The sequence below is a fragment of the Leucoraja erinacea genome, chromosome 13 (assembly GCF_028641065.1).
Source record: "Leucoraja erinacea ecotype New England chromosome 13, Leri_hhj_1, whole genome shotgun sequence".
Lineage (NCBI taxonomy): Eukaryota > Metazoa > Chordata > Chondrichthyes > Rajiformes > Rajidae > Leucoraja > Leucoraja erinaceus.
Window position 1 is genome coordinate 28704347 of NC_073389.1, and position 17469 is coordinate 28721815.

At 44.3% G+C, this 17469-nt stretch overlaps 2 protein-coding genes across 5 annotated transcripts in view; both read left to right on the forward strand.

Annotated features, from left to right (window-relative positions):
* The window catches only part of mcf2la (mcf.2 cell line derived transforming sequence-like a), a 110737-nt gene extending 104190 nt beyond the window's left edge, over positions 1-6547 (forward strand). For all 4 annotated transcript variants that reach the window (XM_055644710.1, XM_055644711.1, XM_055644708.1 and 1 more), the window contains 3 exons: positions 114-226; positions 3705-3808; positions 5061-6547. In XM_055644710.1, coding sequence (XP_055500685.1) covers positions 114-226; positions 3705-3808; positions 5061-5155 — 312 coding nt within the window. In that variant the 3' untranslated portion in view covers positions 5156-6547. The remainder of the gene's footprint in view (positions 1-113; positions 227-3704; positions 3809-5060) is intronic.
* A 626-nt stretch (positions 6548-7173) lies between these two features.
* The window catches only part of LOC129702476 (uncharacterized), a 50637-nt gene continuing 40341 nt past the window's right edge, over positions 7174-17469 (forward strand). The window contains exons 1-5 of the mRNA XM_055644206.1: positions 7174-7294; positions 9330-9490; positions 11740-11764; positions 13295-13408; positions 15529-15669. Coding sequence (XP_055500181.1) covers positions 7225-7294; positions 9330-9490; positions 11740-11764; positions 13295-13408; positions 15529-15669 — 511 coding nt within the window. The 5' untranslated portion in view covers positions 7174-7224. The remainder of the gene's footprint in view (positions 7295-9329; positions 9491-11739; positions 11765-13294; positions 13409-15528; positions 15670-17469) is intronic.

The window sequence follows — 17469 nt, forward strand, 5'->3', positions numbered from 1 at the left end:
AAGTCCAGTCTCAGCTATCTATTTCAGAAAGAGCTGAGGGAAGGAATGAACAATTGTTGGTCTCACTGACAGCGAAAGGATGTGACTCAGCCCCATTTTTCTTTTACTTGCAGCTTCCTGGGAAGTACACAGTTACAACGGACTTTGGGAAGTCAGGGGGAGATGAGCTGACTGCACGTATTGGTGATCTGTTACAGCTGATCTGTGAGGGTCAGGATGCTCAATGGTATGTCTGCAGGTTGCTTTATATTGATCTCTTCAGGCTTTACAACAATGTGATTACGCAACGCTGTAGAAACATTCAGCAGGTCGAGCAAAATCTGTGATGTGAGAAACAGTTAATGTTCCAATTCACTTACTTTTCATTAGAACTGAGAAAAGTTGCAAATAAGATTGTGAAAACGAGAAGGGCCAGGGACAACGCAGGAAATGTGCCATTAATCTGGAAAGAGTACAGAAAATAATTTTGACTATGTTGTACAGCTCAGTGGGACTGGAAAAAGTGAAGGGGTCTGAATACTTTCTGAATGCACTGTAGGTACAATAACAGCATTTAAAAGACGTTTGGATAGGCAATTAGATGGTAATGATTTGGAGGGATATGGGTCAAACGCAGACAAATGGGATCAACATTGTTCCCGGTTGGGGAAGTCCAGAACAAGGGGTCGCAGTTTAAGGATAAAGGGGAAATCCTTTAAGACCGAGATGAGAGAAACATTTTTCACACAGAGAGTGGTGAATCTCTGGAACTCTCTGCCACAGAATGTAGTTGATGCCAGTTCATTGGCTATGTTTAAGAGGGAGTTAGATGTGGCCCTTGTGGCTAAAGGGATCAGGCGGTATGGAGAGAAGACAGGTACGGGATACTGAGTTGGATGATCAACCATGATCATATTGAATGGCGGTGCAGGCTCGAAGGGCCGAATGGCCTACTCCTGCACCTATTTTCTATGTATCTATCTATGTAACATAGACAGGCATCTTGCTTGGCATGGACGAGTTGGACCATAAGATCAGTCCCTATGCTGTATGACTCTGACTTTAAAAGGGCACTTAATAACCAATAATGTGTCTCAGAGGTAACATTCATAGTGTACATTCCCTCAAGCCTATATACACTCACGCGATCATTGCATCACATGGTGGCAATTCTTTCTTTAGTTTAGTTTAGTGATATAGCACGGAAACAGGCCCTTTGGCCCACCGAGTCCACGCTGACCAATGATCCCCACACCCTTACACACACTAGGAACAATGTTACATTTACACCAAGCCAAATAACCTACAAACCTGTACATTTTTGGAGTGTGGGATGAAACCAAAGATCTCAGAGAAAATCCACGTGGGTCATGGGGAGAATGTACCAACACCGTACGGACAAGCAGTCAGGATCGAACCCGGGTCTGTGGCGTTGTAAGGCAGTAACTCTACTGCCGCGCACCATGCCACCCAGTGGATGTGGATCTGGGGATGAAAATGTCATCATACATGAGTGTGACATCAAGCCACTCATGCTGGTGATGGATATTTGCAGGCTCTCTGCAAGTTGGCTCAATACCTCTCCTTTGTCCATAATTGACCTCGCACATTTTTCGTTTTTGCTTCAGGAGGTCCCATTGATCAATCACCCATAGAGCACAGCATCTGGAGATTTTCATATGTCCTCCTGTCTGGACTTCCCCCGGCACCTGTGCCTACTACATCTTCTGTCACTCACTTGAGATGTGTGACCCATGTGTCACCGGTTGAGGGAAGAGTCCATGATGGGTATTGAACAATGGCTCTTCTTGTTGTTATCCCACCTGAAATATTGCGACACAAGGAATCACCTGGAATCTGAAGTGCTGGAGTAACTCGGCAGGTCAGGCAGCATCTTTGAAGGACATGAATAGGCTGTGTTTCAGGTCAAAACCCTTCTTCAGACAGATTGTAGCAGGGGTGAGAGAGCTGGAAAATAGGTGGGTGCAGGACAATGTGATAGATGGATACAGGCAAGGGGGGGTTTAATAAGCAGCTGGGTTGACAAAGGTTAGAGATTAAAAGGAAACAAATGTAGACACAAAGAAGACAAGGAGACAAAAGGTTGACCAATGAAGAGAGAAGAGGAGTGAAATGTAAAGCCAGAGGGAGAGAGATAGGTTGTGTGGTGTCAGGGAACAACGTTGGGTTCGACAGTGACCGCACCGACACTCACAGTAGGATGAACGTACGTGATATATTTTTACAAAAGTAAGAAAGTCCAGGACTGCCCGAGGGTGCTGTCCTTCAAACAACCTTCCACCATCACCCTCTGCTTCCTTCCATGAAGTCAATTCCCTATGCAGTTGGCTAGCTCTCCTGAGATCCTGTGCGATCTAACCTTCCTAAGAGCAGCGACCATACAAACCTTATCAAATGCTTTGCTGAAGTCTATATAGACAACTGCTATGGTTTTACCTTGTCAACCTTTCTGCTTACTTCTTCAAAAAAATCAATCACATTTGTAAGACATAATCTCCCATGTTATAAAACCATGCTAACTATCCCTACTCAGCCAGACTGCGCAATTCCAAATACAAATATGTGCATAATTGCAAATCAAGGTGCATTTAGAATGCTCTCCAGTAGCTTGTTTACGCTCACTGGTCTATAGTTCCCAGGCAGTGCCTCGCAGCCCTTCTTAAATAGAGGCACAAATAGTGTTGCAAAGTTGCTGCAAGGTTGCTTGCGGCTCTCTGTCTCCCCCTGGTGTTCTGTATTCTCAGTCACAAATGGAGTTTAAAAGGCACTCTACGTGAGTACAATGGCAAATGCGGTTGAAAAGTTGTGAAGTGACTATGCATGGAGGACAGGACATTGCACAAAGATTAGGTTTCCTGCCAGTGTGGCTGATTAAATGGAAATGTGAAGAATAGTTAAACAGAGGGAGGGTTGCCAAAAGGATTGCAGGTTGAGAATAAACTAAAGGGCTTAATCTGAGCAAGTGTGAGGTGTTGCACTTTGGGAGGATGAATGTAAGGCCAAATGTACTGGTCGAATACCCCCTCTGTAAATGCTTCTCCTGCCTTGCGCAGAGCCTCTTGCAACATACTAACCACAGCTTGTCCTTGTTTATTAATAGGATAGCCATGTTGTTGGCAACGTCTGCAGTCATTGCCCATCCTTGGCTGGCATGGACTGAGTTACGGGTCAGGCACATTAGTCAGTCTGAAGTCACATTCAAGCCAGACTGGGTGAAGACTAGGTTTCCTACCTGATAAACATGTGAACTATGTAGGAAAGAACTGCAGATGCTTGTTTAAATTGGTAGGCACAAAATGCTGGAGTAACTCAGTGAGACAGGCAGCATCCCTGGAGAGAAAGAATGGGTGACGTTTCGGGTTGAGACCCTTCTTCAGACTGATGACATTACTGATGAACTTGTGAACTAGATGGGATTATAAATAACTGTAAATCCTCCATCTGCTAAAGTGGGATTTAAACATGCCTCTGGATCAATAAATTAGGCCTGTGGATATTAATCAGCAAATTAATCATTATTCTAGTAGATGTCTATAAAATGTTTATGCCATTATAATTAAACCCCAGAGCATTTTGTTACCTTGCTGTTGGCTTAATTAGCTCCTGTTGTTACTTTCAATGCACACCAATAATGTCTGTGCTGTTGCCACACCACTGAATATGGAATTGGGATAAAGCTCATACTGATTTTATGTTGTTCTCAGGCTCGTCAGAAATCTTAACACAAATAAAGAAGGCTGGGTCTCAGCTACAAACCTGCAGACACTGCTGGGGGATTCCAATTCTTTCCAGTCGATAAGCAGCTCAGGTAAGAATATTAATGATAGATCTCAGATCGGCAGCTAGTTAAGGGATGGCATTATTAATGCTCCAATATCAAGCCACCCTCATGAATTATACCCTTCCTTCACCAATGCTTATTATAGCCTCTCTCCACATTTACATTGTCCCTTTCATTAGCATGTGCCTTCATTGGCTTGTTCCTCTTTTCACACATTGCCCTCAACAAGTTTCCCCCCCCTAGCTCGACCTGTTATTATGTTAGGCATAGGGACATACTACATGGGAACAGGCCAGTCGGCCCAACTTGACCATGCTGACCAAGATGCTTATCTACGCTTATCCCATTTACTTTGATCGTGACTCTGTAGAAATATCTTTAAAATGGTGTGATTATACCTGCCTTAACGGCTTTCTTTAGTATTGTTTCCAGTTCAGTTTAGAGATACAGTGCGGAAACAAGCCCTTCGGTCTACTGTGTCCACGCCTACCAATGATCCCCGCACACTCACACAATCCCACACACACGAGAAATAATTTACAATTACACCAAGCCAATTAACTTACAAGCCTGTACGTTTCTGGAGTGTTGGAGGAAACTGGAGATTCCGGAGAAAATCCACATGGGTCACAGGGAGAACATAGAAACTCCGTACAGATAATCACCTAAAGTCAGGATTGAACCCGGGTCTCCAGCGCTGTAAGGCAGCAACTCTACAGCTGCGCCACCGTGGCGCCCCTTTGGCGGAGAAAGCGGGAATGGCCGCTTGTTGCATACACCCACCATGTGTGAAAGAGTTGCTCCTCGGGTTCCTTTTAAATCTTATCCCCCTCACCTTAAATCTTAGCTCTCTAGTCTTAGTCTCCCCTACCCTGGGGAAAACCCTGTGGCCATTCACAATAGCTATTGTACAATCACTGTACCAACTGACCCCTGCATTGAATTATTGACACACTCTTTCATCTTGTTAGTGGACCTCCCTTCCCAACAGTGTACTAGTCCATCCTTACTAATATTTTTAACACCAGTCTGACACCAGTGCAGAACCAAAAGGGACAATTTAATGCTCAGGTATTGGTTAGGAAGGTGACACAATGAGCGTGGTTAAATTTGTGGATCCCTGTGTGGTTTAAATAAACAACAGGGTACTCTCCCTGATGTAAACAACTAATGTTAGACCTCGAGAGCAGAAAAAGCTTTGTTTTCTGTATGTGCATAGTTGGTTCAAAGTCTGGCACTTGTTACTAATTCTTCATTCACCCTCTCTTTTTAAATCTAGAGTCAGCAAGTGCTTCGAGTACTCTGAGTTCTTCTTCAAGCTGCACTGAGCATTACACTGCTAGTGGCACCAGCACTGCTGATATTAAGGGCTAATGACTGTGAAGATGTGTAAAATTGGTGGTCCTTCTCAAAGTTCTCCCTTCCTGAAGTAACCTGCACCGAGGTAGAAAGTCGGTAATTTGTCCTGCAGCTTCTCCTTCTCACCCGGCTTATGGTCGATGCCTACTGTGGTTTTAACATTCACCAAAGCTTTTCTTGGAGTGGAGGTTACGACCAATATCTCTGGCGATGAAACTGTGGGCCCTCAACAGTGCAAAGGCCAGAGCTAAAGAACATCCATAGATATCTTGTCGTCAATACTGGAGGCTGCAGTACGTGAAACTGAGGGGTCATGGCTGTTTCTGATGCACACAAAGTGAAGATATTAGCTCAGGGAGCATTGTAGATCGAAGTGGAGCGATGGGGGCAATAATGTGAGGCCAAATACAGAATAAATAGTCTTGGGATTACTCATCAGGGAAACAACAATGACAACAAATAAGGTACCAGTGTTAAGGTACTTCATCAGGAGCTTTGGATATGCATATTTCTGGGAAATTGGCAGTAATATTAAGTTGCACTTTATGGTATTTGGCTGTGATTTTCAGATGCTTCTAAACTCGTGTCCATCACATAACTGTTTCTAGGACATAATGCCCAACACTGGAATCACTTCTTCGTGACCATTGTGAGAGAATCTGATCTAGAAAGTTTGAACTGTTGCCATTTTAAGGTGAAGTTTTTAATGAGTATTTAATAGCTTCCTTGGTATTGTTTTTATTTATCCATCTGTTGATGCAATGTGCTTGCCCCTGCTGCTGTGTAACCTACCATTTCCCCTTTGCAGTAAGGGGGTGGGGTTGAAGTCCCAAAACCATGACTCTATAGAGATGGGAAAACTGACAAAATGGTCAAATGGTGTATTAGCATCTTGTGCCAGCAGTGCTTATGTTACAGATTGAGCATTGTTTCCAACGTCCTTCAACCCTGATGCTTGAATACATTGTATGCAATAAATTTGATCTTGGCTATGACACAAGCTTGAGAAATGCTTTCTGGAGACCATATATGACTTGGGTGCGAATTGCACAGAGAGAGAGACCTGCCTGCTGCCCCACACCCAGTAAATATGATTGGGCATTCAGTGTCACTCTCACCGGCAGCCGAGTCAATCTCTGACGGGCATTGATGGCCTCATTTGTGGCTGAAGTCATAGTTGTCAATTGGCCTTTTTGGATTTTGCTGGTTCCAATATTTGGCCTTGTTGTAGTAGTAGTATCCACAGATCACACAGAACTTGCAATGCAATACATTTCATAGCACCTTTGGTTCTGCACACTCTGCTCTCTTTTTCAGTGATGTCTGTCATTTTGATGTTGTCCAAGTTGTGTCCAATGGTATTTTGTGTATGGAAGCATGTGTACAATAAAGGAAGCAATAATAACACATTGTTGTAGAGTTCTCATCTTTTATGTCGCACTATTTATGACCTCATAAAGCTGAAATATATTGCAAAACAAAAAAAAAAATGTTTTTCATCTTGGCAATAAACTAGTACTACTGGAGGGTACGTCTTCTGAGGCATTATGGGTTGAGCTCAATAGCCACCAGGAGCTAGAGGATCAGATATGTAGACAGATTTTGGAAGGATGCAAGAACCACAGGGTTGTTGTAGTGAGTGACTATAACTTCCCTAATATTGACTAGGGCTTACTCATGGATGTGCAGGGAATACAGTGATATTGATCATAAACAGGCAGATGAGATCAGTTTAACTAGGCATGTTCGGCACAAACATTGGGGGCCGGAGGGGCTGCTTCTGCACTGTTCTATGTTCTATGTAAACCAACAACTATGTTCTATGTTAGCACCAACAACTAACCCTGCACATCAGCAAACTAATGACAGAGTATCAAAATGTTTAAATTGGCTCAAAGATAGTGACAAACATGAAACACACACATACAATCATTTAGCCCCAAATTGTGCCACAAACTCTTAAACATACACATCTCCCGGGTCAGTGTGCATTCGAGCAAACCCTCTCCTCTGCACTTTGCCCACAAGATTTCTATTTGTTTTTGTTCTCTGATTAACAGAGACTGGCCATCGTCAATCTGGACATGGCTTCTTTATACACGAGTGTGTTGGTTTCTTGGGTCCTTCAGCTGTTCTGCCTGACACACTCTGCAGGTATGTTACTTGCCCACAGCGCAGGGATCTGCAGAAGACTGCCAATTATTATTAACCCGTTGCCTAGTCCTTGCTCCACGTTGTGATAATATGTGCATTCTACAGATTTTTGACATATTTTCTGCATGCTTTTTAGCTATCTCACTCACATTGGGGAAGACCTAACAATTGATTTCTTTCTTTACGGGACGTGGGTTTTTATTTTGTTTGGCAGTATTTTTGTTTTTTTTAATTCAGTGAACTTTTTTATTTGTTTGTTGCTTATTTAGTACTGTGATTACAAACCTGGTGTGCTTCTGCAAGTAAGAATTCCATTGTTCTGTTTCGGTATATATGACAATTAAACACATTTGCCTCAATGCTTACAAGAGAAAGGCTAAGAGAATATCATTACGAATGGAGGCAGATGTTGAGTGGGTTTTTCCCATTTGTACAAAAGGTGTAGAATTGTTATGATAGTGGGGCAGTGGTTGGTAGGTAGGGGCCTGTCTCCAGACACCTCCACCATTTCCACTGAGGCAGAAGAAAGGACAGTGGGCAACAGGGAGAGCAGCTCCCTGAGTTATGGAGAGGTAAACTGTAGGGTTTCCACTGGAGACGGGTGGGTCCAGTTATGGGGCATAGAAACTGTTGTCACAGGACTGAGGAAACTTTGTGAGAGGATTGCAGCTTTGAGTCATGAGATCCCCTCGAATGTTAGGTACACACACACACCAGTGATGAGGTGGTGTCCACAAGGTGCTCAAACTTTGGGATATTAAACTAGGGCAGGACTTACACAGTAAATGGGCGGGCCCCAGAGTGGTCTGTAGAACAGAGAGACCTAGAGTTACAGTATATAATTCACAACAAGTGGAGGCACGGGCAGATAGAGTGGTGATGACGGCATTTAGCATTTATCAGCCAATACATTAAATACTGAAATTGGGACCTCATGTTGCAACTGGACAAGACATTGGTGAGACCATACTTGGGGCATTGTGCATACTTCTGGTCACCCTGCTATAGGAAGTGTGTCATTAATCTGGAGAAGGATCAGAAAAAATTCATGGGGACGTTATCGGGACCAGAGATTTTGAGTTATAAGGAGAGGCTGGATAGACTGGGACTATTTCCCTGAAGTGAAGAAGGTTAAAGATAAAGATAAAATCATGAAGGGCCTAGAAAAGATCGATGGTCCCAATCTGTTTGCCAGGGTAGGGGAGTAGAAAATTAGAGGGCACAGATTTAAGGTGAGAGAAGAATGATTTAAAAGGGAACTGAAGGGAAACTTTTTTTACAAAGAGGTTTGGTATTTGGAATAAGCTGCTAGAGGAAGCTGTAAGGATGGGTACAATAAAAGCATTTTAAAAACATTAGACGGGTACATCAATAGAAATGATTTAGCTGGATGTGAACCAAATGCAGGCAAATAGGACTATCTCAGAAACACATCCTGTTCAGCATAGATGAGTTGGGCCAAAAGGCCTGTCTCTGTACCCTATGATTCTATATGCTGAACCTTAGGGAATACCTTCAAAATGTGACTGTGTTTTTGGACAGAGGTTGTTTTACTGCTCTCTTATTAACGGTGCACACAGCTGATTCTCCCATGGCATATACTTTCTAGATTCCAGAATGTTTCATAGATTAATAATGTTTAGTTTAGTTTTAGTCTAGTTTATTATGATCATGTGCACCATGATACACTGAAAAGCTTGTTTTGTATGCTGCGCAGTCAAATTCTGCTACACGTGGATGTAGACACAGAGAAGTAAGAGTGAAATAATTTGTGGATCCGCTGCTGCGACAGCACGCCAGATCAAAGATCAAACCTTACTCCAAAGTGAAGAGTTATCATCCTCATCTTATGCACCGTTTCAAATTTGTAAATTGAGTGCTGACAAAATAAATAAATAATGGTGTTAAAAGAACTGGTTTATCGATCTCAATGTCGAGCATGGACTGCCTAAGAAGCAGCGATGGGAGAAGTTGGGGGGTTTGGCTATTGGAGTTAATTTTCTGGTGACATACCCTTTGCAATCTGTTGCACCAGTCTTCCTGCAGGAGCATGAGGCCAAAGATCTATTGCACAGAGACCGACGAGCCAACTCGGCGTTTGAAGAGTTTAAAAGAGGTTCCATTGAGCGAGAGTGTTTCGAGGAACAATGCTCACGTGAAGAAGCAAGAGAAGTGTTTGAAAATGAATCAAGAACTGTAAGATGTTAGACACAAAATGTTGGAGTGACTGCGGGTCAGGCAGCATCTCTGAGCGAAAAAAGGAATAGGTGACTTTTCGAGAGTCAGGGGAGTGGGAAACTAGAGGTATGAAAAGGTACAGAACAAATTAGAGCTGGCACCGATGACTCAAGAAAAATGGAGCACACAATGGTCCATTGCTGGCTGTGGAAGAGCTGATAATAGAAACATAGAAACATAGAAATTAGGTGCAGGAGTAGGCCATTCGGCCCTTCGAGCCTGCACCGCCGTTCAATATGATCATGGCTGATCATCCAACTCAGTATCCCGTACCTGCCTTCTCTCCATACCCCCTAATCCCCTTAGCCACAAGGGCCACATCTAACTCCCTCTTAAATATAGCCAATGAACTGGCCTCAACTACCCTCTGTGGCAGAGAGTTCCAGAGATTCACCACTCTCTGTGTGTGAAAAAAGTTCTTCTCATCTCGGTTTTAAAGGATTTCCCCCTTATCCTTAAGCTGTGACCCCTTGTCCTGGACTTCCCTAACATCTGGAACAATCTTCCTGCATCTAGCCTGTCCAACCCCTTAAGAATTTTGTAAGTTTCTATAAGATCCCCTCTCAATCTCCTAAATTCTAGGGAGCATAAACCAAGTCTATCCAGTCTTTCTTCATAAGACAGTCCTGACATCCCAGGAATCAGTCTGGTGAACCGTCTCTGCATTCCCTCTATGGCAATAATGTCCTTCCTCAGATTTGGAGAGCAAAATGATAGATAAATAATCACTAATGAAGTGAAACTAGAGAGATGACTAGAGTGGGGGAGAGAGGGAGGGAATGCAAGGATAACTTTATGCAAAATATGAAGTGCTGTTTCTCCAATTTGCATGTGGCCTCACTCTGACAGTGGAGGAGGTCCAGGACAAAGTCAGTATGGGAATGGGGAGTTGAAATGTTTGGCAATCGCGTAGGCAAAGGTGGACTGAGCAAAGGTTTTCAGTGAAACGATCTCACTTGGTCTCACTGAAATATAGGAGCACACCGAGAGAAAAGGACACAATAGATGAGGTTGGAGGTGGTGCCAGTGAACCTCTGCTTAACTCTCGGGATGGAGGCAAGAGGGAAACGAGGAAATGCCACTGTTCATCAAGAGCGTTTAAAAAAGCACTTTTCTCACTCCAAGCCATCCAAAGGCTTGTTTGGCGACTGTGTGAAGAGACTTAGCATCATAGAATCAAACACAATTGCAGCATTGTAGGCCATTGGGCCCATCAAGTCCATACCAATTCTCCACCAGAGCATTTAACGAGTTCCCTCCAGCACCTTCTGCATAGACTTGCAAATGTTTTTTCCAATGCATTCAATTCCCTCATAGCCACTGAGGAACCTGCCTCCCTCACCTGCTGGCAGATCATTGTAGATTTCAACCACACTTTGTAACTAAAGGTTTTCCTTGCATTGCTGGTAATTCCCTTACCCCTTGTTTTATACCCATGACCTCTAGACCTCCACAAATCTTAAAGGCCTCCCACTATCCCCTCTGTCTGAACTCCTCATCATTTTATATCTATCAAGATTCCTCTTGGTCCATCCTCCATACTCCAACAGTCCAGACCTGTCCGATCTATCTGTACCTATCTGTAGTTCCTCATCCCAGGAACCATCCCCGTAAATCTCCTCTGGACCCCACCAGTTCTGATGCCAAACCTCCTTTATTTATAATGATGGGCCACTGCCTTGCCTTAGGAGTGCAGCTGACAGAGCTGAAGGAGGAGCAAAAGGCAGGGAGACGGGTGTCTGGGGTTGGAGGAATGGGGTGAGGGGAGCATGTGACAATTACAGGTGGGATATACATTGGCGCTCACGATGGCCGAGGGGATGGCAGGAAATGTGGTCCATTGATGCCAATTGGGAAGTCCCAATGGCAGGGGTTTCATCTTCCAAATACAAATGGTTTTGTTTGACCATTGGGTTGGAGATTATAGGTAGCCTTGGAGAAGGTGAGATTGGACACTGGTGGGTGAGCAGGTATTGGTGGATGGTGGGGTGGGCTGGAAGGCAGTCTAGCCGTACCGGATGTGGGAGAGCATGCTGTGAATGGATGGCCCTCCAGCCCTCTTTGTTCAGGGCATCACAGATTTTTGCAACAGTCCTCTGTTAAGACCCAAAGCTCCTATTTCTGAGAGTTGGTTGAGACCTCCCTTCATCTACCATCCAAACTTTGTTGGAGATTTACACAAAACGTTTTCTTCCCTTTTTTTCCAGGAAGAGTTCTGGATCAAGTTCACAGGTACGTTTTAACGGTCTTTCTGGGTTATCAGCAAAACAAAATGTATTTATTAAGAACTGTCCACAAGTTACCCTCATCATGATGGCCTTCTAAACATTTGGGTAGACAAAGGATTATATCAGACAGCATGAGACCAAATGGGAATACCAGGAACTGCAGATGCTGGTTTACAAAAAAAGTCACCAAGCACTAGAGTAACTCAGCGGGTCAGGCAACACCTGCGGGGAACATGGATAGATGACTTTTCAGGCTGGGATCCTTCTTCTGACATTGTAGTGAGGTGGGGGGGAGGAGGTTGATGGAAGAGTGTGGGGGTCTGGACAAAGTGGCAAGTGTTAGGGATAGATGCAAGTGATGGGAGGGAGGTGGAGGTTGATTGCCAGACAACAGAGTCTGCACTTTTCTCTTTTTTTTAATCAATGCCAACTAATCCTATTTTATTCTCCTCACATTCTCATCAACTCTCCCGTTGTCTTAACACACTCAGGGTAATTTACAACATCCAATTAAACCTTTCAACACAGACTTCTTTGGTATGTGAGTAGAAGCCAGAGCACCCAGGGGAAACCACCTGATCCCAGGGAGAAGAAACAAAATCCACAAAGACAGCACAGGTTTCTGAAGCTGTGAGAAACCGATTCTATCAGCTGCAACACTATGCTTTAACTGTTAACTCAGTTTCTCTCTTCACTGCTGCCTGGCCTGCTGAGTGATCTCAGCACTTCTAGTTCCGAGTCGTAGCATTCAATATTTTTCGCTTTAAAGGTACATTCAGCATGGTATTCATACAGCAGCCACACACTCTCGGAGTGTGTCGGAGGAGGGAGACTGGAGAAGAGAGAGAGAGAGAGCACCCGATTCACAAAAGATTCGCAAAGCCTACTGAATCTCCCAGTTGCAAATCAAATTCATTCTTCAACCATTCCCACACTGACCTTTCTGTCCTGGGTCTTCTCCATTGCCAGAGTGAGTCCACATGCAAACTAGAGGAACAACACCTCATACCTTACAGCCCAACAGTATGAACATTGAATTTTTGAATATTAGGTAACTAACCAATGTGCCACCCCTCCCACCCATTTTCCTCCCCTCCCTCTGCCCCACCTGGACTGGCACCTACTTCTGCAGCACCCAGAGGAGATCCATGAGATCACAAGGAGAACATGCAAACTCCATACAGGTAGCACCCGAGGTCAGGATGAAACCCGGGCCCTGGAGCTGTGAGATTTCAGCATCACAAGCTGCACCACTGTGTTGAACCTCAGCAGTGGAGCAAGTAAAATAGGCCTGACAATGAAGAATTGTTAGCAGGAATAGAACATCAACATGAACTGGTAAACCCAGTGGTGATTGTTTCCATATTCTGTAATCACTACAATAATAGGACTGAGGAAAAATGTTAAAATAATGCATGCCTTCTTACTGCATTTAAGATCAAAGCTGTGTTCCCCATATCTGATATTTCAATATTTTCATTATTTTGTTATTCTCTTGAAACTAGAGGCCTGTTTTAATAACTGTCATCTGCAGAAGGCGATCAATGTTCATCAAGTCCATGCCTAAACGGAGGAATATGCGAGGACCAGTTGAATCGTTACCAGTGCTGGTGTACAGAGGACTTCGAAGGCTCAAATTGTGAAACGGGTAAGGGTAGTATTTTAGATGCTGTGGCCTAAAGCAAACCAATAAATGGGCCACCTTTCCTGGGTGGTTGGCATTAGGTTTGTTCTGTACCTTTTCATACCTATAGTTTCCCCCTCCCCTGACTCTCAGTGAAGGGTCTCAACCAGAAACGTCATCTATTCTTTTTCTCCAGAGATGCTGCCTGACTCGCTGTGTTACTCCAGCCTTTTGTTTCTAACTTTGCAATAAATTGAGAATCATCCTTCCCTTATCTTTGATAACTGGTCCTATTTCAAATCCTCTCCCGGTCCTGCTAAACCTGGGCATGCCACCCTGCCAGAGTGCATCCTTTCAAGGATTTAGCCATATTAAACCAAAATGTGGAAGTCAGATCTGATTCTGTCTGTCTGTCTGTCTGTCTGTCTGTCTGTCTGTCTGTGTCTGTCTGTCTGTGTCTGTCTGTCTGTCTGTCTGTCTGTTCCTTAATTAAAACTCTCATCTTGTCCTCTTCCGGTTTGCGTTGTTGTTACATTTGCACAAAAATGGAACCCGATTGCGTTACGATTTTTTGCCGCCTTGCCATTCTCCTGTGCTGCAAGTGCACCAAGTTTTGTTCCAATTGGTGAACTATTACAAAAGTTATGAAGGTTTAAAAATCGTAAAACCCGCCCCTTCCGGCACCCGCTGTCAGTCATCGGTGGCGAGGAGAATAAAGCTGAAGGAGCAGAATGTGCGGAGTGCTTCTGCGGTGACCACCGCGATGACCCGCTGAGTGTGGCTGGACCGGGGCTGGGAGCCGCTGAGTGCAGTCGGGAGTCGCTGAGTGCAACTGGTTCCGGAGCCGGGAGCCGTTGAGTGAGGCCTAAAGCTGAAGGAGTGGAGTGGGAAGAGTGCTGAGAGGGCAGAGTGCTTGGAGAGCTGCTTCTGCGGCGACCACCACGACGAGCCGGGAGCCGTTGAGTGTGGCTACTCAGCGCGTCAGTCAGTCCTCCCGCTCGCTCGCTGCAACACCGGCCGGCCTACAGCCCGACCGACCCCTCGCAGCATCCACCGGCCTACCGACAGCCCAACCAACCCTAATCCTAATCCTAGCTTTACATTTTTATTTATTATTTTTATTTAACAATTCGCATCATAACTTTACAAAGATACATCAATTGTAAAACAAAATTATCAGCAATGTTAGCATTATCTTTATTCCTTCGAAACCTTGCTATTGTTTTGATGTAATTAGGAGGCAGCCATGATCCCAGAGTGCTCGCTGCCTTGCTACCATGAAACAAAATCCATGATTGGTCAATTGGCGTCCGACGCAATATCTAATGTGCATTGACTGGACAATTACTACTCGGAAAATTTGAAGTTTTTCTCATATTTTAAAAATATGTGCAGGTTTTGTCCTTGATGAGTTTCAGGTATGATTTCTATAATATTTTTACACAATATGTTAAAAATTCGGAAGTTATGTGATTTGGGTCACGAACTTAAAGGATAAAGCACCTCGGACCACAGCCTATGTGGGCCAGATGGCGCATCATTAGGAAGTGGCTAAAACTCAGCTTTTGATTCAAGCTACAAATTTACGCAATTGAACAAATAAGAAATGTATCACAATCACAGTGGATAATCAGTACTGTAAAAGTGAAAAATTACTGGACAAGGAAATTCTATTGGAGGCATTGCAAGTAATTATTCATGTAATTGGGTGAACACACAGACACACACTCATTCACACACATTTGAAAACACACTCATTCACACACATTTGAACACACACTCACTCATTTGTGTTTACTTGCACACATTCATTCATACATTCACTCACGCATAGTGCCACACTCACACGCACGCATGCACGCACGCATGCACGCACGCACACACACACACGCGCACACGCACACACACACACACACGCGCACACGCACACACACACACACACACACTGGGATATGCATGCACACACACACACACACACACACACACACACACACACACACACACACACACACACACACACTGGGATATGCATGCACGCACACACACACACACACACACTCTGGGATATGCATGCACACACACACACAGCTTGTTCACTCTGCACTGGCTATTGCCTGAAAATGACCTACTTTTCTTTCTTGCAGAAAGAATCAGAAAGATTAAATGCATCTTTGAGAATGGCCATTGTATGCAGTTCTGCACCGATGTTGCTAATTCATCTCGTGATTGCAGCTGTGCAATGGACTACAGACTTGCCGAAGATGGAATGTCGTGCATTAGCAAAGGTCATTTATATTATCTTTATTTGACAGGCAAAATGTGATGAAAATGCTGAAACCCTAAGCCAGCTGATAGCAGGATTCTGAAACATGAGAAACAATTAACCAACCTTGGCGTAGGTTCACAGATTGCTGAAGGCAATGGGAAGGGAAGATAAGAGTGTAAAAAAAAAAGATTATTTGATTAATTAAAGCAAAAACATTCAAAAGGGCACAGAGGCCATGAACGAAACAATAGTTGAGCCACAATTAGAACATTGTGTCTCGTTCAGGATCACATGTTACACCAGAGATGTCTGGGTCAGGAGACTGGTGTTAGACCTGGAGGGCCGCACTGATTTAAAAAGATTGATAGGGCTGAGGTTATTCACCCTGGAACAGAGGAAGCTGTGGGAGGTGCATATATTCTGTGAGGCTAGAATACAACAAGGGACAGGTCTTCTCTCCTTTGTCAGAGACATGACTAAGCGGGATTGAGGGTCATGGTGGAATGAAGGGAAACAGTTCCCATCCTGTATAGGGAGGGGTGTGGAGCTCATGGAGGTGTATGAGGGCAGAGATCCTGAATGCAGCTGCGCCTAGTTCAGTGGGTGGCCCCCAGGGATGTGGTGCACTGGGTGCTGTACTGTTTGACGGCATGGCCACAACAGATTGGGAGTGATCAGTTGGAAAATATCTGAAGCTCTCAGCTGGCAATGACCAGGGCCTCTTCTCCAGCGAATAATCTGCGCTTCAATGCTTCATCCTATGGTGAGCAGATGGCAACAAGGAACGTAGACAACCAAATAAGTAGCCCATGTCAGGGATCCTACGATTATCTGGGCATGGGAACTTGTGGCCCGCTGACAACATTAACATTAGGTCTTAACATAGCACTACCACAGAATCTTTAATAACCAACGGAAGACACAAAATGCTGGAGTAGCTCAGTGGGACAGGCAGCATCTCTGGAGAGAAGCAATGGGTGACGTTTCAGGTTGAGACCCTTTTTCAGGCTAATAACCAACTGCAGGGACCCTACATTGAACTGCCATCAGGGTCCTTAGCACTTGTGTATAACAGATGTGAATCTATAATCTGCAATAACTGTGACTTACACACTGGTGTAAACTTCAAACTTACTGACAGCAGTGTCTCTATAATTTATCTCTAACTAGGATTCTACAGCAAACTGATAGTGATGTCACTATAACATTGATAACAGGGTATTACCAAATCTAAGGACCTTAACGGGCGGCATGGTGGCACAACAGTAGTGTTGCTGCCTTACAGCACCAGGGACCTGGGTTTAATCTTGACTACGGGTGCTGTCTGTACGGAGTTTGTACGTTCTCCTCGTGACCGCGAGGGTTTTCTCTGAGATCTTCGATATCATCCCACACTCCATAGACATACACATTTGTACGTTAATTGGCTTGGTATGAATGTAAAAAAGTTCTCCCTAGTGTGTGTAGGATAATGTTAGTGTACGGGGATCCCCGGGCTGGTGTGGAGTTGGTGGGGCGAAGGGCCTGTTTCTGCGCTGTATCTCTCAACTAAAGTAAAACTAACCAATAACTATCTGGTCATTGTCTGTCTATAATTGTCCCTGATACCAGGGACCTCACAACTACCTGTTTACAGTGGCTCCAATAAATACCAGGGTCCTGCTATCCCACACTCATTACCGTTTAGGTGGACTACAATTTTCCAGCATAACCCCTCCTATGATATGCTCAGGGCAGCAGTTGATGGGAGGTTTTACAATTATACTGAGCGCTCCAGATGAGTCAGATGGAGGGGCACGTTCGGTCTTAGTTGAATGTC